Below are 25,781 nucleotides of genomic sequence, written 5' to 3'. Positions count from 1 at the left end.
GGGAAGCGAGGGGAGAGGCAGCCGCCAGCCCGAGCGACGGCTTTGGCGGAGCCCTACAAAGGCCAGGGAGGACAAAAGCTCCAGCAAGCCTTTCATTCAGATCCTGCCTGATTTAACCGACCGTGGCTTGTCAACAACCTGCCAAATTGACAACGGAAACACACACCGCCGAAGGAGGAAACCGAACTGCCAGGGCTTAGTCATCCTTCAAGGGGGCTGGGCTGGGCTGGGTAGGAAGTGTCATCCCACAACTACACGTGTAATCGCTGTGTGTGTTTGTATGCGTGTTCCCCGACGGCGCCGACCGGCAACCCAATCCTAATCGGGTGGTTTAGTAGGAAGTAAAATCGAGCAAGAGTGACTTGCAAACCATAGAGGGGGTTTAGCCTAAGGGGGCGGGGGGAGAGGTGTGCAGCTCAGGATCCTAAGGACTTTTGCTCAGAAATAAATCCCATTGGATTTCAGTGAGACTTCTACGATCATAAAGTTTCTTGGTTAACCTGCTTAGGGTTGCAACCTAGTATGCGTGCTTAAAATTGCAGCCTTTAAAAAGGTTGTCGTCGCCATCAAGATACAATCTATCTATCATCTTTTATCTATCGTTGTATCTGTTTATATATCGTATCTTTCTTTCTGCGAGGTGGATCTGTGTAAGTGATTTGTGTGAGAAATAAAGTTATTCAAAACGTCATAATTTATATAGTAATGTGTTTGGACTGTAATCCTATCTTTACTGAATTTCAACCACAGATTGCATATACAGTACTGTAATACTACTTACCTCAAGTATCGATCCTATGAATCGTTTTCCTTGGTTTGTTTTTTTTAACTTGCAGATGCACCTGGCGAATACTATTTATACTCAGGTGGCGAGTCTAAGACTTTGTCTAGCCAATGAAATGGGGGTTATCTCTGTCGTGTACAGGACCCCTATCCGCCAGAGACTTAGGCACGCTTCAGCCCACTGAAATTGTCAGTGCGGTTGACGTTCCATTGGACTGTGGCACGGCGATATAGAATTGACCACGTTGATAACAGAAGGTTTATGATTATTATTATTTCGATGGGACATACTACTGTGTAAACGTACTTAAGAATGAGCTGAATAGATTATATCATGATCCTTATGGGCTGATCACCATTAATAGGGGCTTGAAGGATTGGAAATCCCTCCACTCACCATATTTAAGCAGGAAATTCTTCGTGGGGGGGGGAGCTTTTCTGCAGGCAGAGAGTTTCTGGTGCCATTTCTTTAAATTGACCCTTTGACGGACATGTTCAAGATCGCTTCCTGTAGGTTACTCTTCGCCCCCTAATACAGTCATAGTTACCTTGTACGGTTTTAGATGCCTTTCAGCAGAGATCAGATAAATACCATTTGCTAGCAGCAGCAACAACAGGAGCGGGGCAGTGCCCCCAGGTTTTGATCCTGGGTTCCCCAGGACTCTAGGAGCCTCTGCTTCGCCACTGCAGGTAACAGGATGCAGGAATAGATGGGCCTTTGTTCTGATCTGTGTTATCTGCTAGTAGCGCTCCTGTTGCGCTCATGGCAAAGCAGGGCTTTATACCAACCTTTCAATACATGGACGTGGGTGATGTAGGGGGCTCCGATCTGCACCATTATCCTTCCAAGGCAGTCACGTGAAACTTCTTCCCCTGCCCATCGGATTTGGTGCAGGTCAAAGTTTTGTGAGTAGTGTACTGTATACCATTAGGCACTTTCTTGTTCTTGAAGCCACCTTGGTCATCATAGCTGTTTCTTGGGGAGGAAAGCGCACTTCGCTCATGGCCAGAGGCACCACTCTCCTTTTATTATTTATTCCTTGATCTAGACCCGTCAAAGAAGGGATTCAGTTAAACTTGTTGCAAATTCATACAGGGAAATCCGACAGGGAAAGACGGGACTCCACAGCGCCATCTGGTGTCACATTGTTATATCCCATATATAACGCATATAAAACGATTTTTCTTTACCAATCTAGCTGAGGACTTGCAGAGCTTCGCTGCGCAGCTGCCTAACCCGAAGAGCTGAGCCGACTAATTAAAACAAAACAAAAAACCCTCATAGCAAACCCTTAGACCGGCCTTCCTCAACCTTGTGCTCCTGGCCAGATGTTGCTGAACTATAGTTTCCATCATCCCTACCTACTGGATCTGTTGCCGGGGGCTGATGGGAATTGTAGAACAAAACATCTGGAGGGCGTCAGATTAGGGATAGTTGCCTTAGTCTGCAGCCACCCGCTCCTACATACCTACAGTACTTGGAAGTAAGGCCCCTTTAATTCCAATGAGACTAACTAAATTCTCAGAAGTTCGCACCTGAGCTAAAGTGGGTGGTGCCCACTCACGCCACCACGTTAAATAAATAAATAAATCAAAAGTTGTCTCCATGTTGTACACTCGGATTAAGGGCGAGTCCTGGATCTGAAAAGAGTAAGTGCTGGATTCTTTATTTATTTACTACTAGTAGTAGGTATCTAATCCTTGGAACTCAAAGCGTTGCAAAAACAAATCCAAAATCAAACAAGCAATGATCAGAAAACTCGTAACCGCGATTATTAAAAGAATGATTAAAAAATAAAAACCAGAAAATTAACAACAAAAGCAAGGGCAAGAGTCTTCTAAATCGGCGGAGTCACTGCTACTCGTGGGAGTGGTAACTATTCCTGCGTCAGCCTAGTGAACCTAAATTCCCAACTGATTTAGAAATGGAGAGAAAATTAACAAATGCTTTTCGGGGCGGGGGGGGGGCAAAGCAGCCACTCCGGATTCACTGATGCGGATGGCGTCCGTATCCCAATGGCGCCTTTTGCAAAAGTCTGGCGGCGGAGAAGACACACTCGCCCGCGCCGCCGGGCACCCTTCTTCCCCTTGCGCGGAGCATCTCCGCGCCGCGTCCCTCCCGAGGCTGCCGCCTGAGGTGCTCCTTAAAACCTCGCTCTGGGCTGCCATAGGACGGCGCGGGGCGCATGCGCGCCTCTCTCCAAGGGCTCCCTCTCGCCCGCTCTCTGCACCTCCCCTCCCCTCCCGTTCTCTTTCCCCCTTCGGACGCCGCCGCCGCCGCCGCAACTTTTCTTGCACTTCGGAGGAGCGGCGAGGGCAGAAGCGCGCCAGCCGCCGGAGGGAAGGCGAGCGCCGGGAGCGACTCTACCCCGCGCGGCGGAGCATGTAGCCGCGGGGAGAAGGAAGGAAGGAAGTCGGTCGAGGGGAAGAGGCACCTTCGCGCCACCGCGGGCCATGGATTGGGGCAGCCGCCGCCGCCGCCGCCGCCTCCCGCTTTGAAGCCCGGAGGAGCTCGCCTTGCGCCCCCCCCCCGCCCGCCGCCACCCGTCTTGACTGGCTTGCAATGGAGGGACGCAGCCTGGGCACGGCTCGACAGCCCCGGGCGCCCCGTGGCAGCGGGTAGGCAGCAGGCGAGCGCCGGAGGGAGCCTTGCAGGCGCGCTCCGGAGGCACCCAACTCGCTGCTGCAGCACCACCACTACCTGGGCCGGTCTGAGCCCCAGAGCCGAGCGAGGAGCTGCCAGCCTCGGAGCCGGTCCCGTCCCTGCGCGACCGCGGATGGACCTTGCGAAGGAGGCGCCTCTGCTCCGTCGCTGGAGCGGCCCGGCCCGGCCCGGCCCGGCGGAGATCCCTTTCCAACCGCTGCCTTTCTCTGCCTCGGAGCGTACGGCGACGATTTGGGCTTCGCACCAACTCGCTTGTGGATTACTTGGCTGCTAAGCTAGGCTCGCTTTCGCGGGTCTCTTTCTTCTCCTCGCCCGTCCGCCCCCGACCACCCCATCTTCGACGCTTTCTCCCTCCCGCAACAACAATGGAGGTGAGTAACACAACTTGGGAATGGAAAAGCGGGGCGGGGGCTCGAAATCCGCTGGGCTGCGGGAAGGAGGGGAGTGGGGTCCGAAGCGATGGCTGGATTTGCTCCAAATTTGCGATCGGGGGAAAATCGTCGAAAGAGAGAGCGCGCGCTTGAAAATTAGCTCCTTGGAGAGGGAGGGCGCGAGAAGGAGCCCGTGGCTTCGGATTTCTTACAAATATTTGGCTTAAGGTGAAACTGACGAGAGCGAAAGAAAGAGAACATAGGCTTCCCTCTCTCTTCACCTCGTTCATTCAGGAGCCCCTCTTTGCGCGCGCTCCCCCGCCGGTCAGAACTCTCAAGTCTCGTAACAAACCTGTTGCTGCAAAATGCTCCGATTCTGCCCCACCCTTCCCATAATGCCCCCCTCCCCTTGTCTTAGTAGAGTTGATTTCCTTGGAAAGCCCTTATCTGTTCTTTTAAGAACTTATTCCCAGCGCCTAAAACTTCTCAGTCTAACCGCCCCCCCCCCCGGGCCATCCGCCACTTCCAAGGCGGATCGAGGTTTAAAGGACATCTCTTGCCACTTTCTCCCGTGCGGACTTCTGTTGAAGAACCCGGGCATGGCAGACAAGGAGGCCTGTACCTTTAAGAGAACTTGGCTCGTGGCCAGTGAAAAACCTGGCCGCTTTTCTTCTCCTCCTCCTCCACCTCAGTCCCTCAAATTTTGCTCTCGGTTTCTGCATATTGTCACTTTGCATCTGTAAAGCGTTCCGCTTGTGTTGGAAGGGGAGGACGGAAGGGGCTTTGCTTTGCCCCCCCTTGCTCCCCCCTCCAAGCCTCGCTGTCCCTTTGATGCTCCACATTGAGGAGGTTGTGTGTGTTTGTTTTTAATTGTCAATTGTATGCTAAATTAGTTACAGTCGCGAGGTCACCGGGAGTTCAGTTTCACCCAGAAACTAATCTTTTTGAGGGATGGCGGGGCGGAGGAGAGGAGAAGGAGAGATCCAGGGAGATCTTGAACGAAAGTCCCGGGATCTCATTTAATATGGAAGAGCAGGGGGGCGAGGAGAAAAGGCAACCTTTTCCCTCCCCTCTTCCACCTCCCGGAGTTTTAGTATATGAGTACCTTTCCTTGTTTAAAAACTGCAGCCCATAAAACCTTGGAATGCTTCGCCCGCTTTTCTTAGCCCCCCTTCTTTTCCAAAGCCCCCTCCCCTCCAGGGCAAGGTGGTGGGCTCGCTCTTGGCCCTGCAAAGCCGTCCAGCCGGCCCGCCTCGGCAATTGTTCCTGCGTTTTACAACCCACCCGAGCCCAGGGGGCTCGCAGTCTGCATGCCTACTTACCCAAGGTAGAGCTAGCATTAAAACAGCGGCCATAAAACCAGATGCCCTAACAGGCTTTCCAGACCTCCTGTGCTCTTTTTTCTTTTTTTTAATTGGGGGGGGGGGTGGAGAGCGAGCGAGCGAGAGAAGCAAGTTAGGATCGCAGGCGGGCGAGCCCTTCTGGCTACTCTTGGGGAGGGATGATCTCCACCCCCCAAAAAAGACAACGTTTTAAAACAGCTAATTTCTCCCACAAAAAGCAACAGGCTGCTCTGTCCGGGGGCTGCCTTCGAACGCGAAGTTTAAATGGCCCGGTCCCAATGGACTCTTCGGCGGCTTGTTTCCAGTGTTCGCCTAGCATTTCAAAAAACGGTTCAGGGAGACTTCGTGGCGCTCCACACCACCGGGCCTTTCTTTTTGGCGCCCTCCGAAGGGGGGTCTCCGCCTCCGAGCTCTTTCTCCGTTCTGGTTCAGGCTGAACGGAATAACCCCAAGAAATGGTGAAGTATTTACTTCTAACAAAAAGAGAGGGCGAAACGCGGAGAGGCACCGTCCCACTTTCCCTGGCCCCCTAGCGTAGCGTTCCGGGGCTTCGTTTGACGGCTGAGGTTGCCCTCTATTGGGGAAGGCGGAGAACGGCTTCCGCGTCAAACTAGGCTCTCTCTCCTTTAAAACAAAGCCGGCTCCGCCATAAACCAGGTGACTCGTTTTAAATATTAGATCTATAGCTGGATCTGTGCGCAGAAGATCGCTCAGATGCAGCTATACTAGCGTTTATCCTCCGAGCCTAATATTTCGACACGGCGCGCGCGGAGTTTGAATAGAAACTCCTCCCGAAGAATCTCCTTGCGGCCCCGGATTCCGAAGTCAAGGCCTGCCGGTGTCACGATCACAGCCGAAACTGTATCTGAAGAAGTGTGCATGCACACGAAAGCTCATACTAATAACAAACTTAGTTGGTCTCTAAGGTGCTACTGGAAGTATTTTATTTTCAGCCGAAAATGGGTTTGTGTGGCAGAGATGGGTATTCTCATTCGGATATACAGTACTGTAGCCTACATATTTTCTTAAATCACCATCAGTGGTTGACTTTTGGAGAAGCTGCCACTGCTATCCCGCGCGCCCACACCCCCTTGACAATGCCCCTAGGACTACCCCCCTCGACTCCGCCAGCACCTTTGCGTGAGGCTTTCCTTTGCGACGGACGGGCTCGCATCTCCGGCGGCGCGCTGCCCTCGTCGGGAAGAGAGTGGTAGAGCTCCGAGACTGGGACCGCGAAGTTTCCGCCTTGTTCGCACGACGCTTTGAGAGAGGCGCAAGGCGCCCGACGGGCGGTGCCGACGTAGTCAATCGCTCATTCAACAGTCCCATAAGACACGCGGAAAAACCGAGGGGATCGGGCCACACAGGGAGTCAGTGGCAAAAAGGGGGGGGGGCGTTGAATCTCTTACGTGCACATCGGCCGAAACACACACATTGGCTTCTCTCACCAATACTGTACTGGAACTATATAGCTGGGAATTTATTCCCTTCTGTTATTTGCACACGCGCATGAGCTTTGCATCCCCCCGACGGCTGCGGGGGCTTTCTGTTCCTCTCCAGCCTCGCCTTCTCTGCTCCCTCCCCGTCCCCAATTTGCTGGAGCGTGGCCGGCTTTATGGGGCATGAACTCTCCACATTCCTTCAAGGCGCTTCAGACTGCCGGGGAAATAAATCGGGCGCCGTCAGCGGCCCGTCACTAGACGCGCACCCCCCTCCGGCCTGTTCCCCCAAATTCCTGCAGCCTTGTGTCATGCTCTGCTCGGGGAGGAAGGCTGCTCCGCGGGGCTACGTTGGCCCTTGGCTTTCTCCCGAGTAGGAGCTCCTGGTTGATAAGGTGTTTTATATATGTATATCTGTAGTAAGGGGAATCGGGCTGTGGGTGGACGAGGACCTCTGGACGCAGCAAAGTTCGGGCCTGCCAAGGCGTGAGACGGCAAGCGCGGGGACCCCGCGATAGGCCGGGCAGGGCCAAGTTTCCTCGCTCGGACCCTTCCGGCGCCAGAGCCGCCTTCTTCGTGGCGCGATCGCCTGGCTCGAGGCGCGAGGGAGCCCGCCGGTGTCAACGCACCGGCCTTGGAGCCTGGGGGAACCGCTCCGCCACTGCCACGCCTCCGAAAAGCCCCCTCGTTTCCGCGATCCGGTGTACTCGAGAAGGCCCTTCTTGGAACCCGGCCCACTGAAGCTAGAGAGGCACTCACAGCTCTCCGCACCGACATCCGTCGAGCCCGCCAAGCGCTCTGACCATTACGCCGCCTTAAGCCCCCTGGAATAACGGCGTCCGACGTCCTAAGGCAAGACCGGAGTTAGAGGGGGAACGGCGACGCGGTCTGGACGGGTTTGTCAATCGGATTAGGTGGAAAGCGCCTACTTGAAAGGCCAAACTAGCGCGTGAGTCTGGAGCGGAGACCAAGTAGCTTCTCTTTGCTTGCATTATTAGGCCATCATCCTGTCCCTTATCGGATTCTTGTAATCGGGCCAATAAAAAGCCAGTCACGGGAGCCTTATGCGCGCGTTATTTACTTGGGAGTAAACTCAACCGAAGTCGCCCGGGCTTCATTTCTCTGTTATAAGCTTGGACTGCTGCTACTGCTTTTCTGGATCGAGCTGTCCCTCGTTCTACATTTCTGTTTACAACGACTTGAATGGCGGATCGAGTCCTTTATATCCTGCGTGCAAAAGTCCCGGTTGCTGTCCAAAGTGGCGCTTGCAGCGCTGATAGCCACGGAACTACACCCCACCCGCAGCATTTTTTGCTCTTGTGACACTCTCGAGTAGCTCTGTTCAGTTCACACACACAAACTCGGATCGGTTGGCTCCAGAGGACGATTTCGAGGTGCGTCATTCCAGACTCTGGAATGCCTCACGTAACATTAAACGGGCGGGGCGGGACAGGTTACCGGAGTGCGGCCGCCAGATAGAACTTCGGGCTGCAAATTCTTCTTCATAGTCCTGTTTAAAGCAAGAACAAGGGTTTGCTCCCAGTTCATGAAAGGGAGCAATGAATCTTCTTCCCCTGTGAAAAAGAGCAAGCAGCCTCCTATCGCCATTTGGCAGTACATGGAAGGGTTTCCTATACCCTTTCGCCTTCGTTCCCCCACGGTAACCAGAAATGGGCTGCGCGGAGGAGGGGGTGGGAAGAGAGGAGTCGAACTAGCGGGGCGGCTAATTCGCCCCCAGGTCCCTGCCCGAGGCTGGAGGAGCTTCCAATATTCCCGTCTCCCCCACCGTGCGCTTCCAACTGGATGGTCCCAGGGGCCCAGGACACTGTCCTCTTATTGCCCCCTCGCCCAGAAGAGAGAGCTCTGCGCTCATCGGCTGCTTCAAACTGCGGCGCGCTTCTGCGGACGCGTTTCCCCGCTGCGCGCCTTTGCGCCTTGTTGCCCCTCCCTCCGTACGGCTCTGTCTTAACTTATCCAGATAGCACAGTGAGGAGCGGGATGGGGGGTGGGGTGACACTGTCCGTCTCTGCGGGGTTTTGGTTTGTGTCAGAGCCGTAGGTCTTGCTGTCTGTGATCGGGGGGAGGAGGCGGGACGAGACGGGGGATTTTATGCGCGGACGTTGGGGAGGAGCGATGGCCGGCGGCAAAAAACGTGATTTGCAAACACCTTCCTGAGCAAGATCCGTTTTGACGATTCTCGTCTGGAAGCGGCTCCTATAATTAAAAAGGAGGAGGCGCGCGTCGTTCTAATCCGAAGTCGAGCGCCACGGCTGGGACGTGGGTGCTGTTGTCCTCCCCGTCGACTGACCGTCGCTCTTCACTTGTTGCGCTCTCCGCGTCTGAGCAGCAAAGCGCGGAAGGTGCTGGCAACGGCCTTCTTTTTCTTTCCGGAGGCGGATGGTGTGTGTGTATGTATGTATTTGTGTGTGTCCATGAAACTGTGGGCTGGGTGCCGCTTCTACTCAGCTTTTTTCTCCTCGTTATCGAGACTGCTTTGGGATTCACTCAAAAGCCGAGTCTTCGCAGCGAGGCGGGTGAATGAACTTGGAGCAGACACTGGCTTGGCCACCGCACAAGTCCCTGGCTGAGGCGCAGAAGGACCGCCGCCTCTCCCAGACCCCCCCGGGGCAGCGCTTTGTTCCTTCTGAGATGGTCCAGTCCAGGCCATAAAAGCTTCTCGCTCTCTTCTTCCCTCCCCTGCAGAAGTCCATGGGAACCTTAGTCCAAGGTGGAGCTCTGTGGACAGAGGCAATGACTTCTAAGTACCTCTTTCTGAGTCTGGCCATCTTCTCTTCACTTATCCAAGTTGTGATAGAAGCCAGCTCTTGGTGGTAAGCTTTTTAATATTTTCATCATCTGTGCAAATTAATTAACCCCCTCCCGTTTTTTTAAAAAACCCATCCAATAAGGTGGAGGAGGCCTAGTTTGATCCTGAGAAAATAAAAACTATGAACACCCTGAATCCATTTTTCCTATTCTTTTAGGAGGGATGGAGGGGAAAGGATAAGCAGTCTGCATTTATGTAGTCATTCAAATCCTGGTTTGGAATAAGTAGTACTCTAGAAAGTAAACTAAATGTAAAATTGTAATTGGGAATGTCCTCGCTTCCTAGACACGTGTGCAAAAGTGAGCCACATACTTTTGAGTCGTGTGTGTTTAGGGTCTTGCTGGTTTCAGCTCAAAAGAATTGTGCAAATGAGGCTGTGAAACCCTAGGCACACTTACTAGGGAGTAAGCTCAATTTCTCTGAATAGAATTTGCTTCTGAGTAGATATTCACGCAGAGAGCTGAGATTAAATTTATCCCTTTGAAAACAGGCACACATGTTGAGGTCTTTAAGACATTGCGTGAATAAGGCATTTGGTGACTGGGTTCACTTGTGTGCCAGTTCTTGATTGTGAATTTTTAAATGATGGCGTGAGGGGAGGGAGGGCCTCAAAATCCCATTTAATTTATCTGGCCTGCATCATGAGACCAAACTTTTGGATGGTGACAATTCTCTTGTTACAGAAGATTCTGTAGTGTCTGATAGTTATTTTTCTTTTTTAAAAAAGATTGACATGGCATGTTAGAGAATGAAGCGTGTTCTGGAGCATCTTGGATTTTGTTTCCAGGTTTGAAAAAAGAAAAAAAAACCATAGGGGTGGATAGTGTGAAATTTGAAGCCTAGGAGGGGAGACAGCCTAAGAGGGGGGCAGCCATCATATTTAGATAGCTGCATAATTCAGTGTCTGTCTCAATAACTTCATGCATGTGGTTTGCTTTAGCTTTCCAACCATTGAACGGAGCTGAAGACACACACACACCCTGCACCTTTCCCACATTTTGGCCGCCGTCCCCAGCAGACCAAATGGAACAAGCAAATTTGTTTCAGGGCTGGGTTCCATGTCTGCGGAATCCACGCAGCATGTGCATTCAGCTGCTGTTCTTGAGCTTATTGCTGCAACCCTTTGTCTTTTCACAGGTCTCTGGGTATGAACCACATGAACCCCATGAACCCCGTTCAGATGCCGGAGGTGTACATCATTGGAGCCCAGCCCCTTTGCAGCCAACTGGCCGGGCTCTCCCAAGGACAAAAGAAACTCTGCCACTTGTACCAGGACCACATGCAGTACATCGGAGAGGGCGCCAAGACGGGGATCAAGGAGTGCCAGTATCAGTTCCGCCACAGAAGATGGAATTGTAGCACTGTGGATAACAACTCTGTTTTTGGCAGAGTCATGCAGATAGGTAGGAAGTGCCTGGGAGTTGTGTGTGCTGGATTTATGTCATGGTGTGTGCGCTAGGAAAACCTGCCAGGTTCTTTATGCGCCATTGAAACCTGTCAAGAAGGAGAAAGCTAAACAGCCTTTAGCCCAGAGATCCTTCCTGTGAAGCTAGAAGTGCATGGGGACCACTGGTGGTATGGAACAGGAAGAGTAGCATTGCCGTTCTCACCTTGTCCTGCTGCAGTTTAAAATTAAGCCAGATCTAAATTTAAAGGAGGAAGCATGAAAACAAGTCGTTTTCAGCCAGAACAGGGTCATTTCTATATCTGGGATTCCAAAGCTGTGTGACAATTGAATTTGACTCCAGATTAACCACACGTCAGCTTTTTGTCATGCCATAATTTTTATGTGCAGTCCATTTCCCCTTTACAGCCCAATTCTCTCTGTGTTTGGAAGCAAGCCCCCAGTGTGCTCAATGGGGCTTACTCCCTAATTAAGTGTGCTTTAAAACTGCAGCCTTCCCCCCCCTTCTCTTCCCCTAGCAAAATAATTTTTGTTTCAAGGGGATTTCAATTTAGAAATGAAATATGTTGATACTCGTAGTCAACGTGCTTTCATTGAGGTTAAGAACATAGGTAGGTGTTGCATGCGTTTAACCATAATTATTATGGTTAATTAAAAATGCTGTCTTGGAGCAATCTCCCAATCCCTGTATGCTGAGAGTGTAGCTTCTGTTAGCTGCTTTTGATAGGGCCCTTCTGCTGTAGAGCTCACATCAGCATAAATACTGCCCCTGCTTAAATTACAAGGGTTAAAAGGCAGCGTCACTCTAATGACTGATGGGTTGCTCCCCCTCCCCAACTAGAATAATGGCATTTGTAGTATACATTAAAATTTATACCTCTATCTCCATGTTCCCCCCCCCCCCCAGCCCCAAACGTACAACTTGTGTATACCAGCATCTCAGAATGCGGAGATCTAAATCTAATTTTAAATCCCTCTTTTTGAAATAGGATAGGGAAGGATTGGAATGACTTTAAAATTAGATTAAAGGTAACTTCATTTATGCATTGAGTAGGCTTCTGCATTGCTTGCAGGGATGCTGTTAAGTCACATTTACCCTAGAAGTTAATTTTATGTAAAAATAAGCTTTACAAAATCTCAGATTAAACATTTTCCATGCCTCCCACCCCCAAAAAAGGAACTAAGTAGAAACATTTGTTTATTGAAGACTTAAGTCTTCTCCTGCAGCTTTGCATTACAGATGCTGTAGAACTGAGAGGTTTAGAATAACTGGCCAGATTATCACTGCCCCATACCGAAAAACAAATAAAAACAGTACAGCAAAAGCCTGAAAGTACTGAAACCTTAAGCATTTGTATACCTGGTCAGGTATGTTCCAGCCTTGAAGACTAATGTCTAAGTTGCCATGGTCTCTTTTTGCAGACTTTGCATCTACAATTCCTGGAATGGGTCCCCATTGCTTCCAGGCCTCTGTTTCTTCTCGACAAGACATCTGCATGCATTTATTTTTATTTAGTAGGGTAATTGGCCACTTAGATTAACTGAAAATAGAAGTGAGTGTAATGTGTGCATTGAGCTGTTAAAGATCCTGAAAAGTGTATTCATTGAGAACAAGTATGTGCTCTCATTGCATAGTTGGGTCTAGTTTCCTCGAATAAACTATTGGATTGGTTGCTGTTTCTCTTGAATGGAGGACAAGATCTCAGCTTTGGTGCCCTGCTTTTTGCTCAGACATGGCTCAGTCTTACAGGGCTATAAAACCACTTACAGTGTGCAGTTAGGACAAAAGATTGTGCCAGTTTGGGCTCTCTGCCTGGATCTGTATGTTTCTCTATGATGTCTTTGCTGATTGACCTGAAAGAATTATGAGCTGATAGTGGTTTGATGTAGCACACTAAAATTTCTGGAAGTTTATATAACATTTCAGACTGCCGTTGGACCAAATTTAAGTCAATAGGAAAACTCCGGCTAAGTTCAATATATCCTGCAATATGTTCAGATTGCAAATGAGCCATCACTATGGTACCAAAACGTTGACTTGCTCTCTGTTTAACTGTTCCCAGGGGTTGGTCATCTAAACCTGATTTGCAAAAGCCTTGGTATTCACTTCAGTGTGCTGTGAATCAGATCACCACAATATTGCTGGCTCAAATAAAGCATGCTGCTTCCTTGCTTCTGAAAGAGCCTGGAAAATTGGTTGCATTATATTGGGGAAATCTCTCTCTCTGTTGTTGTTTGTTTGTTTTCCTCCCTGGAAGGAGAAAGTAATAAACTGCAGCAAATTCAATTAATAACTTTTTTTTAAAAATGTCTATGACTAGACATTTTACTGCACTGGCAATAATAGTGGAATCTCGGCTTCAAGTTGAGAATGCTGTTCAAAGGAAATATAGCTTTGCGCCTTATCATATGTTTGTATAAGTTCTTGCAGTTTGATGCAAAAAAACCAAACCCAAAACCCTGAGTCCTCCCGTGCACAGTTGGGCAGCTTAAATCCCATTGACGGCGATGGCATTTAAACCATCAAACTGAGCTGGATTACAGCCTAAATTCCCTTTCGAGATGTGTATGCGAATCACTTGTTTTCTCTGCAGCCCCTTTCTGTCAAAATAGTATAAATGTAGGGAGGGCTTTCTTCTTCTTCTTCTTCTTCTTCTTTTTGAAATAGACATCAGCAATTTACATGGGAGAATGCAAGAAAGCTTTAGATAATAATAAAGGAATCGTGTTCGTGCCTAGCAGAGAGCGAGGAGCTTCTAAACAAACCAGCCCTCTACTGGCAACGAGACTTTGAATACTGTCAAAGTTGATGAGACTTGCTTTAAACAGGCTCCTACCGTCTGAAGCTGAAGCCTACAGAAAAAGTTTCATGGCACACGGCTGCTTGCTCAAACTGCTCCCCCCTCCCATGCAAATTTCTTCCATCTGTTTTCTTTCTCTCTTTGGCGTATTTCGATCTCTACCTTTTTGCCCCTGTCCAGACTTGAAAAGGTTCTTTTAAAAACATGCTTGTGGAGAAGAACCTAGACGTGGCATGTCCCCCAAAATGATAGTGAGATGTGGCGTGAGATGAGAGCTATCTCTGTGGAAGTGGACCAGTTAGGCAAAGCTCCTATGAACTTTGCCGTGAATTACACTAGAATAAATACTACAGGGTGCTTTCAGTGTTCTGCTATGTCTGTTAAAGTTGAGTCAAGCTTATAAAATGCGACCAAGAATTGGTAGACCTATGTTCTCCAAAAGCAGGAAGGTGCCCTCAAACAGAAAATGCCTCGTTCCAATGGTTGGGTGCCTTCATCATTCTGTTCCATTTGTTTAAAAAGTTTGATTTTCCAGTGATTCCTAACTTCCTCAGATAGAATATATATATATATTCTATCTCTGCGAAAGTGCCTAAATAGCTAAAAGGCTCCACTGTAGAATGGGCTCTTTGAAAATTGGGTCCCATTCTCTGAGCTAGTGAAGTTCTCAAAATGGTTTTTGTGTAAAACAACAACAAACCCCCCAAACCTCTGGTTTCTTAGAAACCTCAGCAGCACACAAGGCAGAGCTTTAACACAGCTTTAACCTTTTTGGAGCTGTTACTGTGAGGACAGTGTGTGTTGCAAAGCAGATGTTGGGGGTTAAATAACAGGGAGGGAGTAGCCTTTTACCTTTCATAGAGACCCTTAGCTACTCCTTTTGAAAGACTACAGAGAGCACGGTCTGGCTAAAATTGGGAAGAACTGAAAGATGTGGCTTGTGGGCTTCATCAAGCTCCTACGAAGTGAGATTTTTATAAATGAATTCTTTTTTTTGGGGGGGGGGGATTGGATTCAGGTAATATTCCAACTAATGAATTTCCCCTCAGGATAACTAGTAATTAGCCCACTTGAGTGGAGCTTTCCATCACAGAAAACTCTTTCTCTTATGCTGCAATCCTGTGCACATTTACTAGGGATAAAGTCCCATTTAACCAAATGGGACAAGCTCTGAACTTCAAGCCTTTAAACACATGGCAATGAAGAAGAAACATCTTTAGATGGCTTCTGACATTTTTTCTTTTTATTTCACCAGAGCAGATGGCCAGACCTCAGGCTTCTCCTCCAATATGTTTCCTTCTTTGTAGATAAATGAATAGATAATTCAAGATGCCTGAATTCCTTTCTAAGGAGTTCCTTTTCGAAACCAGCATAGCAGACCCTAGGATTTTTATGCCACTATCTTGTTATCTAATACCCCCAGCCATAGTGGGAACACTTCATTCGTGTGCTGTTGTTTCCCTTTTCGGGGGGGACGGGACGACTCAGAATTTAATGGCAGTTTATCTTCACCTGTATTAAATAATAAATGTATGTGATCCTGGTGTGTAACTCCAAGCCTCCTCTTTTTTCTTGCAGGCAGCCGGGAGACAGCCTTCACGTACGCAGTCAGTGCTGCCGGTGTGGTCAATGCCATGAGCCGGGCCTGCCGGGAGGGGGAGCTCTCTTCCTGTGGCTGCAGCCGGGCTGCCAGGCCGAAAGATTTACCTCGGGACTGGCTGTGGGGTGGCTGTGGGGACAACATTGACTATGGCTACCGCTTTGCCAAAGAGTTTGTGGATGCCCGCGAGCGAGAGAGGATCTACCAGAGAGGAACTTACGAAAGCGCCAGGATCTTGATGAACCTGCATAACAACGAAGCGGGGAGGAGAGTAAGTCACACACCCACCCTCAGATCGCCGCCCCCTCCCCCAAATGTTTGCTCTTGCCTTTTCTTACCGTGATGCCAAACCGTTTGCGTTCCCAAGGCCCGTTTCAAATCTGTAGCAATACCTGTTCTCAAACCTCTGTGTGCGGTTGTTGTTTTTTGGTGAAGAGGAATTTTCTTTTGAATGAGTTTGAATGATGGGTGATCTCTGGAATGTGTCTTGTTTAAATAAGAGAGATCCGTTATTTCCCTTTAGATCTGGAGGGGGAAAGGTTCCATTTAAATGCAACAAGTGAGAGTGGGAGAAGGAAGCCTATCAGTAACTACTAGCTAGAATAGCTTTGCTCTGCCTGCACAGTTGTGCTCGAATCCTGCTTGCTGATTTCCCCACAGGCTTCCAGTTGGCCACTGTGTGAACAGGATGCTGGACTAGATGGACCACTGGCCTGATCCAGCAGGCTTTTATCAGATTCTTATGTATAAGCTCAATGGCAATGACAAGGGCCATGGGTTGATAGCCTTCCTTCACATGGGTCTAAATATGTACCCCCTTCCCCCCTCCCTTCCAAGTTGTTCTAGTAAAATTGTGCAAGTCACAGTGAATTTTATGCAGAATAGAATTTTATTAGTTTATATTTCCAACCAATCCAGTTTTCTTTGGAGCGGGCGACCGAAGCGCCGTATTTTGCTGGAGTGAAATATTCTTGCAAGGGGGCTATTTTCACTCTTCCTTGTGAGGTTGTGAAAAAAAAAAAAACACACCCACCCAACAACCAGCTTCTCTGTATTATTAGAAAACATGCTCTTCTGCGGTGGAAGTCAGTTTTTATGGCTTTTTTAATCTTTAAAATCTTTTAAACGAATGAGTGTAAACTTCATTTTTATTGCCCTGGCGTGGAAGGAGCCAAAGTCATTATTTTCCTAGAAGTGACGGTGCCAGGATTCGTCGGCTGGAGACTTTACACTTGTGTTTCAAGGTGAATTAGGATGAAGGATAATTGAAAATTAATAGCATTTAAATGTGAGAAGAAGGCATCTGAAAGCAGTGGAAAGGCCAATTTGCTGCTAGGCAGGAGAAAAATTGCTTTTCACAGTTGCCCCTGTCGGCTTCGAGTGGTTCCCTGCTACCACCCCCTTTGAGTTGCCTCCCTGCGATGGCATTTGGCAGAGGTTGAACTCTCCCTCCTCCATCTCCTGCCCCCCCAACTTTCTTTTAATGCTGGGTGGAAGTGGCATTCAGCATCCACCTAATGTGTCAGACCCCAGGATTTTTGGGGCTGTGTCAACACTGACTCATGTCTATTTATACAGGGTAAATTATCGAGGTCTCCTTGCCAAGGCTTTACAAAGAGGATATTGCGGTGTAGGCCTGTCCCCCACCCAGAGGTGTTTTGGGGTTTTCTCTCTTGGATGGAGCGGCTCAGCTGCATGCGGAGAGATTGGTGTGGGAGGGAGCTGCCGATTCGGGAGTGGAAAATCTGCAGTGCGGGTGGTGTGCAGGGGGAGAGAAAATCTGATGCAAGTCTAGCAGCGGCAAGCCAGTCCACTGACTGGTCAGGTGGCATAGATTTTAGTTCTGCCTACTTACGTGTGCCTGGCGATTGGCAGCAGAGCATCTGTTTTGTGTGCAGAAGGTCTTGGGGTTCAATCCTCGGCATCTCCAGGTTGGGCTGGGAATGCCTCAGTCTGAAATGGCCAGCCAGTATGGACCTTGGATGGGGGACCTGTAGCCCTCTAGACATTGCTGGACTCGCAGCCAGCAGAGCCCAATGGCCAAGGATGATGGGAGCTGTAGTCCAGTAACATAGACAATACTACACTAGATGGAGCAATGAACTGACTTGGTAGGCAGTTTCCTATGTTCAAGGGAAGAAGACCTTAGCTTAGTGACTTACACCTGGCCCAACTGTTTCCACTTTCCCTCTTGGAATCTCCTCTCTCTAGCTGATCTCTTTAGCCAGGGAAACGGCCACCAGTGAATGCACAGTATCTCCCATGCTTCTGCCTAATCCCACAAGCTAGGTGGCCATATTGGGTGCTTTCTGCTATCCCTTTGAACGATTACAGGTGGGTAGCCGTGTTGGTCTGCCATAGTCAAAACAAAATCGAAAATTCGATTGCACACTTCAGATGCACACGAAAGCTCATACCAGGAACAAACTCAGTTGGTCTCTAAGGTGCTACTAGAAAGAACCTTTGAACGATGTTTGAAATGGGCTTCTGATTATGGTTTAAAGCAGTGCCTGCCCCCATCTGACATGACATTGTTCTTGCGTTTTTAAGATTTGCTGGGGTGTTTGCCAAGCACCATGCAAGTGCTAACTGGATGGCCGCTTCAACAATGGCAGTAGGATGTGTTCGTGGGAGTCACTCAGCATTTGCCCTTTGAACATGACAGCCAGCAGTTCACCTCGATAGTTTTGAGGCAAACTAATAATTTGCAATATACACAGTTTGCTTGGTTTTCAATTTGGAACAAGCCATGGTTATTCTTACAAGTGAATATGCATTTGAAAGAATTGGCTAGATGAGGTTAACAGGGAATGTGCGAACACCCAGAACGTTCCAGTGGCCAAACCATTTCCCCTACTTTCTTTACAGTAATTGTAGATTTCAGTAGTTCTTGGAGTGGTCCATAACAATGGTGCTGCTCCTGCTGCTGCTGATAATGATGATTTTATAATGACAACAGTTAAAATAATGTCAGTTAAGACAACAGTGCTTTTAAAGTTACAGTGAGTAATTACAAAAACGAGGAAAACAGTAGCTAAAACAATAGAATGCTGTCAAAGCTCCATAGTTTGGTGAAACCGAAAAGGCACAGTGAATAAATATGCTTTGATTCCTCTTCTAAAGGAAGGGACATCAGTGTGCCAACTTGACCTCAAGCGGAAAGGAATTTGACAGCTCTGAGGCCACCACTGAAAAGGCAAAACTATTTGAACCAGGCCTGTGTAGTATGCTGTAATCCATGATCTGGTTTTTTTAAAAAAAATCTTTATACTTTATACTGGCAGAAATGAGAGCAAGAACTTTCCAGCAAGAGAAGAACACTCTGGTGCTGCATGGGTACAGGAGCTCTTATGTGTTCATGTGGTTTTCCTGCCCATTTGTTTTAGTGTGGGGAGCAGATTTGCATATGGACCAGGCAAGAATCCCCAATGCACACTGGAGAGGATATGAGATTTCGGTTCAGGGCATTATTCTTACTGCACTGGCATTTGGAAATTTTCTTTACCCAGGAAGGTCTATGAGTCAAAAGGTCTGTTTTCAGATTTGGTTGGGAGTTACAGGTCGCAGCATTTTTGAGTGGCCAGAAGCTCACTCCTATTCCAGTCAGCAGTGCCTGCGCATGGCTTCCTTGCGCAGTTGTCAGGGCCTGCTGCTACTGCTGCCTACCCTGGGTTCCCTTAACTGTTTTCCTTCCTCGTCCTGCATTCCAGGAAGAACCAGGTGGCTGGATCTAGGGATCCTTTTGATTTTCTGTGGTGTCTCTGATCTAGTGTAGCTCTGGAGCAGTGGTGGGGGAACCCTTCTCTTCAGTCCTAGGGCCACATTCCCTTCTAGGCTACCCTGTGGGGGCCATATTCTAGGAGTGGGCAGGGCCTGAGGCAAAAGGGAGTGGAGCAAGGAATGTAAGTTTTACCTTTGTGCAGGCTAGATCCTACACACGCCCGCCTTCCACTGTCTATCCTCCATCATCGACAAAAACACTACCAAGGGGGTATGACTTGGAGAGAGGGCTGTAGCCTGAGGAGAGTCCCAAGAACAAAAGAGAAATGCTGTGTGTGTTTGGGTGTTTGGCCTCAGGCCTGAGGTTCCCTGCCGCCTGCTCTGGGGCATTTTGAGAATTTAAAAGGGTGTCTAGATCCAGCCATGCAGTGCTTCACACAGGGCCCAGCAGCAGAAGAGAGCTCCCAGTGCCTTGCCATACTTGGCGCCTGCCAGTCAGTATAGAGGCTTTAGGCACCACATGGAATTACTCCTAATAGCATCATCATTAGGGGACCAATGCCATGTGACGAGCTGCTTGCATGCATATCGGGGGTGATGTGAGGAGTTGTCCAAGAGACCCCTGATCCGTGTAATCCAGTGCTATTTGACTCCTGTGACCTTTTAATCTCCCGCCAGGATAGCTATTGTCCCCTTTCATCTCAGTGCCTTTCCAAGAGGCCAAGACAAAAACATCTGTAGAGATGTGGAGAAAATGACCCAATTCATGTGGTGAGCCACAGTATGCCAAACAGCTTTCCATGGAGTAATTTCAGCCTCTGTGCGGTGGCCAGACCATTCCCCGGGAGCATTAGGAAGATTGCAATATAATCAAGAGTCTTATATGACAAATGGTGCTTTATTATTATCATTTTTTTGTTGGCAATTGATTGTCCACTTTTCATTATTGTCCCCATGGTTGGTGAAAGGCTTTCGGTAAATGGCATGCTACAAGTTGCACAGAGGGATGCGAGCCAGACTTGTTCCTGTCTGTTATGCACGTATGTGTGCTATGTATATATAAATATAATCTCCCCTTGGGTTATTTTTATTAGAAAGGTGAATAATAAGCCCATTAAACAAAGAAGGAGGCAGACAAACAAATTGACAGGGAAACGTGCCAGAAGTTTCTCTTTGTGTGTGGGACGCCCCCCACTTGCCATGCTGTGCCAGTTGACAGTTAAGAACAGGTGGGGCTTTTTGTGAAGGGAATGAATGAAAGTAAAGCCATTTTTAATCATCCTTCACAATAAGGGCGGTGTGGTTTTTTTTTTTTAAGGATCCCAACAGGGCAGTTCAGAGGTGTGTCTTGGAAGAGTGACAGCGCTGAGCCAAGGAATGCAGTGCTGTCAAGGGGGAATGGATTCCCCGTTGCGAAGGCCGTGCCTCCTGCGCATTTGTGGCGGAGATATATTTTGCCACAGACTTGCACTGACCTTCTTCCTTCTTTCCAACTCCCACCCAGACGGTGTACAGCTTGGCGGACGTGGCCTGCAAGTGTCACGGGGTGTCTGGATCGTGCAGCTTGAAGACCTGCTGGCTGCAGCTGGCCGACTTCCGCAAGGTTGGCGACGCCTTGAAGGAGAAATACGACAGCGCGGCAGCCATGAAGCTCAACCTCCGGGGCAAGCTGGTGCAAGTGAACAGCCGCTTTAATGCGCCCACCATCCACGACCTGGTGTACATAGACCCCAGCCCCGATTACTGTGTGCGCAACGAGAGCACCGGCTCCTTGGGCACCCAGGGGCGCCTCTGCAACAAGACTTCGGAAGGCATGGACGGCTGCGAACTCATGTGCTGCGGCCGGGGCTACGACCAGTTCAAGACGGTGCAGACGGAGCGCTGCCACTGCAAGTTCCACTGGTGCTGCTACGTGAAATGCAAGAAGTGCACAGAGATTGTGGACCAGTTTGTCTGCAAATAGATGGGGACGGGTGGGAAGAGCTTTTTTCCGGTCTACCAGCAGAGGGCAGTAGGGAGGGGGGAGGTTGCCCCAATAAGGTCTCCACTCTTATTTATAGAGTCCAGCGGGTGCTTTCCTTGTTTATAGATTTTTTTAAAAAAATCTTTTTCAGCAAGAAGCGATGGGAAAGCATGCTGCATCCAGCTCAGACTGTGCATAGTTTTTAAAATATTTTTTTTGTTTTTGTTTTGCAATAACGGGTGGGAGAACCTGAGAGAATATTTATTTTACAGGATTTGGAATTAAGAAAAGAAAAGATAGAGTAGTTCAAAGGGAAATCCAACCCATCCCCATATAGCCTTGTGGGACATAGTACAAGTGCAGTAGATGAGGTATCTGTGTTACATGCTTTGGATCAGAGCATGACCCGTAACGGCTTGGTGACATACACATCTGGGCAAGCTTTTTCCTCTGAGCTTTAGCAACCTGAAAGAAATGAGACAGTCAGATACAACGTTGATCCGTACATCTATAACCTGTAGCGTGAGCTCTCCTCAACGTGGCAACTTGAAGGTGTGGATGGAAGTAGAATTTCCCAGAAGCCACAGTTGTGCTGCCAGGTGACATCTAAAGGCCCATTGGCGTGACATGGCATTCCCCCATTTAGGCTTGGGAATTCTGTGCAAATGCATTGTGGGGAATGACGCTAACCAGCAGTAGCCAGTGGGGTGGGGTGTGGCCTCCCAACACTAGTATTGCTCAAGTTTGCCTGCACGGCACTGGAGTAGGGTGGTAGTGAGTTCAAAGCTGTAGCAACCCATGTTGGGAGCGTGGCTCTGTAGCTCTGCCTACCTGCAGCAGCCATGATGGATGCCAGTTTTAGGGCAGGTGAACGTTGCAGTTCTCTCGTCAGCACCGTTCCCACAATGTACCGTCTCACGGGTCTCCATTAGAAGGAAGAGGTATTCTGAATGGGTAAAGGAAAAAAACAACCAACCAACCGATTCCTTTAGACAGCTAGCAAACCAGGAGGAATAATATCTGACTTTGACTGCACAGCGCAGATCAAAGCAGAATTTGGAACATTGCCACGTCAAGTAAAACATGCCTATCTCACATTATGCACATTTAGAAAAGCCTTTCTGCCTTACTTTATAAGAATATTGAAGAGCTATCTGGGATTTCCTAAGCAGTGTGTGTGCCGGTTTGACTGTGCTGAAACTGCAGCTGCATTTTGTGTGCAGTCTGCAAAGTCCTTAAAAACAAAAATAATAAATTCAAAACTAATTCTTTCTTTTTCAAGTGTTGTGCGTAGTCAGTTCCCTTTTTTAAAAAATCAGTTGACTGATAGCATTGCGGAATTTGGGGAAATGCTGAGTTGATGATACAACTGCGTGGTACTTCTTTTACTAAAGTGCTGTTACAATTCAAAGTGCCGTGTGGCAGCAACGCCTTCGCAATCATCCTGTGTCTTTTTCATTTTAATGCACAATGCTTTAGAAATATATTGCAGCTATGCACAAACTGCTCAAACTGTACTTGAGCAATTATATATGGGAAAACTATGGTCTGCTGGTGTCTGGTATCTCAAACCTTTTTTTTTAAAAAAAAATACAATCATATTATCAGGACAAACTACAAACTTTTGATTTCTTTTTTTAAAAGAAAAAAACCAATAGCACAACAGTACAAAAGGCTTTCAATTTGCCAGGACAGTTTCTTTGTTTAGACTGAACATGTTGTTATGTGCCCCACACCCCGGTCCACATTTAAAATAACACACACTAACAAAGTTGGGTTTTTTAAAAACAAAAGTCAGGTTGGGTGTTTTTTGTTTTTGTTTGTTTGTTTTGCAGGCTTTCACAACACATGGGTGTTGAAGGGTATCTTTCTGCTCAATTCAGTGAAAGCTCCTGTATACCCTCTATTGTTGGTTATGTTTGGGCACTGTACATGCTTGATGTGTGAGTTTGCAATGATTTGGAGCAGACTTCCACAACCTACTGCCCTCCAAATGTTTGGGATGGAACTCCCATCAGCCCCAGCCAGCAGGGCCATTGGGAATTGAAATTCCAAGCTTTTAGACTGTTGGTGCCAGCACAGAGCTCCCAACGCTTAAAAGTTTGCACTGGTTACCCCTATGCAACTGAGCCGAGTTCAAGGCCATTTAACTACTTGGGCCCAAGATATCCAAAGGACCACCTCATACCGTATATCCCTGTTTGATCACTAGTTTATTAGTGGTCCCCTGTGGCTCAGGTGCTGAGATTGTGTCTATCAGAAGACATGCTTTCAAAGTTGTATGTCCAACTGTGGAGTTTCCTCCCAGTTGAGATCAGATCTATTGACCCCCGGTCCCTTGGTGAATACTTTTTTTGAATTGCAGCAGGTGTTTTAAGTGAGGTGTTTGTGATCTTACGGTCAGTTGCAACTGATTTTGAGATGCGTGCTGTATCCCTCCTGTACACCGCTTAAAAATGAGGGTACTAAGCGGTATATAAATGGATAAATCTGGAGGGGGAAGCTTGCTTAGAAGCATTCTCTTCCTGCAACGGCGTCATTGTGGATAATGGAAATGAGAGACACAAATGCATCTTAACACAAACGGCCCATGTTAATTTTTTTTAAAGGCAGTCTTTGCTCTTGCCTTTGCCAAAACCCCATTCCTTGAAAGACCTCCGCTCTTCCCCTAAATCATCCTGTCCAATACATATAAGCAGATTGCAATGAATTCCAGGCTTCCATATTAGGCATTACCATTTTAGAAGCTTTACTTTTTCAAAGTTCTGTGAGCTGTCTCATTAATGCCATCAGGATTATCAGCTTTCCAAATGATGATTGCTCTTAATTTATTGTGCAAGGGTATATTTAACTTCCCTGGTTCCTGGTGTCTGCAAACCAATGTCAACTTAAAAATAAAATGAAATAAAGCACTACTTCACTGAATATGTCACTTTTGGTTTTTATTATACAAAAACCATAATCCTTTTTCTTAAAAAATATGTTGAATCACTTATTCTTTATAGCGACTCCTGTCTGTGAGAGCAGACAGGAGTCTAATGATCCTAGCTATTAAAATGCTATTTAATGTAAAATATTTCACTTGCGTTCTTCAGATATTATGTAAATCTACTATGTCCTCTTCTTTGTTCTGTACATTTAATGTACATATTTTCGTCTCGTGTGATTTGTATATTTCACTGGTTTTTTTTAAAAAAGGCTTATGCCGTAATGGAAAATAGACTATAAAAATAAAATGTTGGTTATATATTGGGAGGTGGCTTTAATTCTTTTGGAGAGAGGGTTTTTATTTAAACAAGGAGCAAAGCTGCTTTTAAGAAATACTTTGTGGTAAGATAGGCAAATGACAAACTGAATTTTAGAAAATGTGTAGAAAGGGTGTGGGGAACTAAAACTCCCACCAGCGTGGCCAATGGCAGGGGGGGGAATGGGAGTTGTAGTTCCACAAAATCTGGTGAGCCAAAGGTTACTTGCTACGATACTTGATGTAAAAGCTTTAAAGCACAACCGTACATTTATCTTGGTAGAAGTAAGCTCCATTGAGTTCATTGCATCGATACAGCAAGTAAGAATGGAGACTTGGTAGAACCTTGAGGCTGCTGCTAAATTCTGCAAGCAGAATGAGAATCCTGAGCACTTTCGGTAGACAGTTTTTCACTGATCTAGCTTGCACTATCTAGGTCAGCCTTTCTCAACTTTGGGTCCCCAAGATGTTGCTGGACCACAGCACCCATCATGCCTAGCTCACAGGACCAGTGGTCAGGGATGATGGGAGTTATAGTCAAACAACATCTGGGGACCCAAGGTTGAGAAAGGCTTATCTAGGTGGTTGAGAAACAATATGCACAAATGAATCTTGCCTATTCAGTTCCCTTCCCTCAGCCAACAGCCAGTGGATCCTTTTTTGGCAAGTTAAAACGGGAATGATTGGCTGTTCAGAAGGCGGAGCTGGATTAATCTCCCTTTTCTCTACCCAAACAACTAGTTGTTGAAGCGTTGGTATACACCCAGGCTCAACTGCTTTGTGCATGCTGTGCTGGATTTTACTTCAATTCTGATCTTGCCTTAAAAACAGGAAAAGCGAGAGATCTCTCCTTAGGATAAGACCAAATTACAGAAAGGATTTGGGACATCGGGATGTTGCTGTTGAATGTCAACAAGTCCACCGGTGGGCATGCCGTTGAAAGCTCTTGAGATATTACATTCTTTATGCAAAGGAGTCTGCTACTGATGGTCCAGTCAAGTTGCCAGATCTTTGATAGCAGTTAAGAGGCTGTAACTAAGACTGGCAAAGCTGGAGGTGATGGCTCAATCAAGGCAGCAGCAGAAGGCACAAACATGTCCTTGGCCGTTTCTGTTTGTATGTTGTAACTGGAGTAGGCCTGGAGGGATGTGTTTGCTCCTGCAGTGACAGCACTGATTTCGGAGGGTAGGAAGCAGTAGCAGCCTGTGTGGTGGGACAAAGCAGTGGACCGACCCTCCCAACACTGCCATCTCTTAGCTTACCTGAAAGGGGCTGGGTGGTGGCACAAGGTCATGGCTCCTTGGGTGCACCGTCTGGATTTGCTGTTCAGGTGCGTCCATGCAGCTCTATCTTGCCATCAGCCCATTGCAGGCCTGTCCAGGTAAGCTGCAATAACACCAGTGCCAGGATAGTGGCTCACCACATGGGCCACTGCTGTGATGAACCAACAAAGGGGTTGCAGTGAAGGATAGGCGTGCCTGGCGTGCTCTGGTCCATGGGGTAACAAAGAGTCGGACACGACTGAACGACTGAACAACAACAACAACAACAAGACCTGTGGAGGTTGGACTCCGCACAATTCTATAAGGTAACTTTCTAGTTTTCACGAGCTCTTTCTTT

At 47.9% G+C, this 25,781-nt stretch overlaps 1 protein-coding gene across 4 annotated transcripts; it reads left to right on the top strand.

Annotated features, from left to right (window-relative positions):
- Positions 1-3,750: 3,750 nt before the first annotated feature.
- WNT5A (Wnt family member 5A) lies at positions 3,751-22,496 on the top strand. 4 transcript variants are annotated; one of them, XM_033140936.1, is made up of 5 exons: positions 3,751-3,819; positions 9,305-9,432; positions 10,566-10,831; positions 15,213-15,505; positions 20,459-22,496. In XM_033140936.1, exons 1-5 carry the CDS (start codon positions 3,814-3,816, stop codon positions 20,915-20,917), a joined length of 1,152 nt encoding a protein of 383 aa, XP_032996827.1. In that variant the 5' UTR covers positions 3,751-3,813; the 3' UTR covers positions 20,918-22,496. The 4 variants fall into 4 exon arrangements, with proteins under 4 accessions (XP_032996827.1, XP_032996824.1, XP_032996828.1 ...); XM_033140933.1 differs by lacking the exon at positions 3,751-3,819 and adding an exon at positions 8,390-8,587; XM_033140937.1 differs by lacking the exon at positions 3,751-3,819 and adding an exon at positions 8,981-9,001.
- Positions 22,497-25,781: the final 3,285 nt, after the last annotated feature.

Source organism: Lacerta agilis, chromosome 2, assembly GCF_009819535.1.
Source record: "Lacerta agilis isolate rLacAgi1 chromosome 2, rLacAgi1.pri, whole genome shotgun sequence".
In the NCBI taxonomy this organism is placed as follows: Eukaryota; Metazoa; Chordata; class Lepidosauria; order Squamata; family Lacertidae; genus Lacerta; species Lacerta agilis.
Note: the sequence above shows the minus strand (reverse complement) of the source record. Positions and strands in the feature narration are given on the sequence as shown.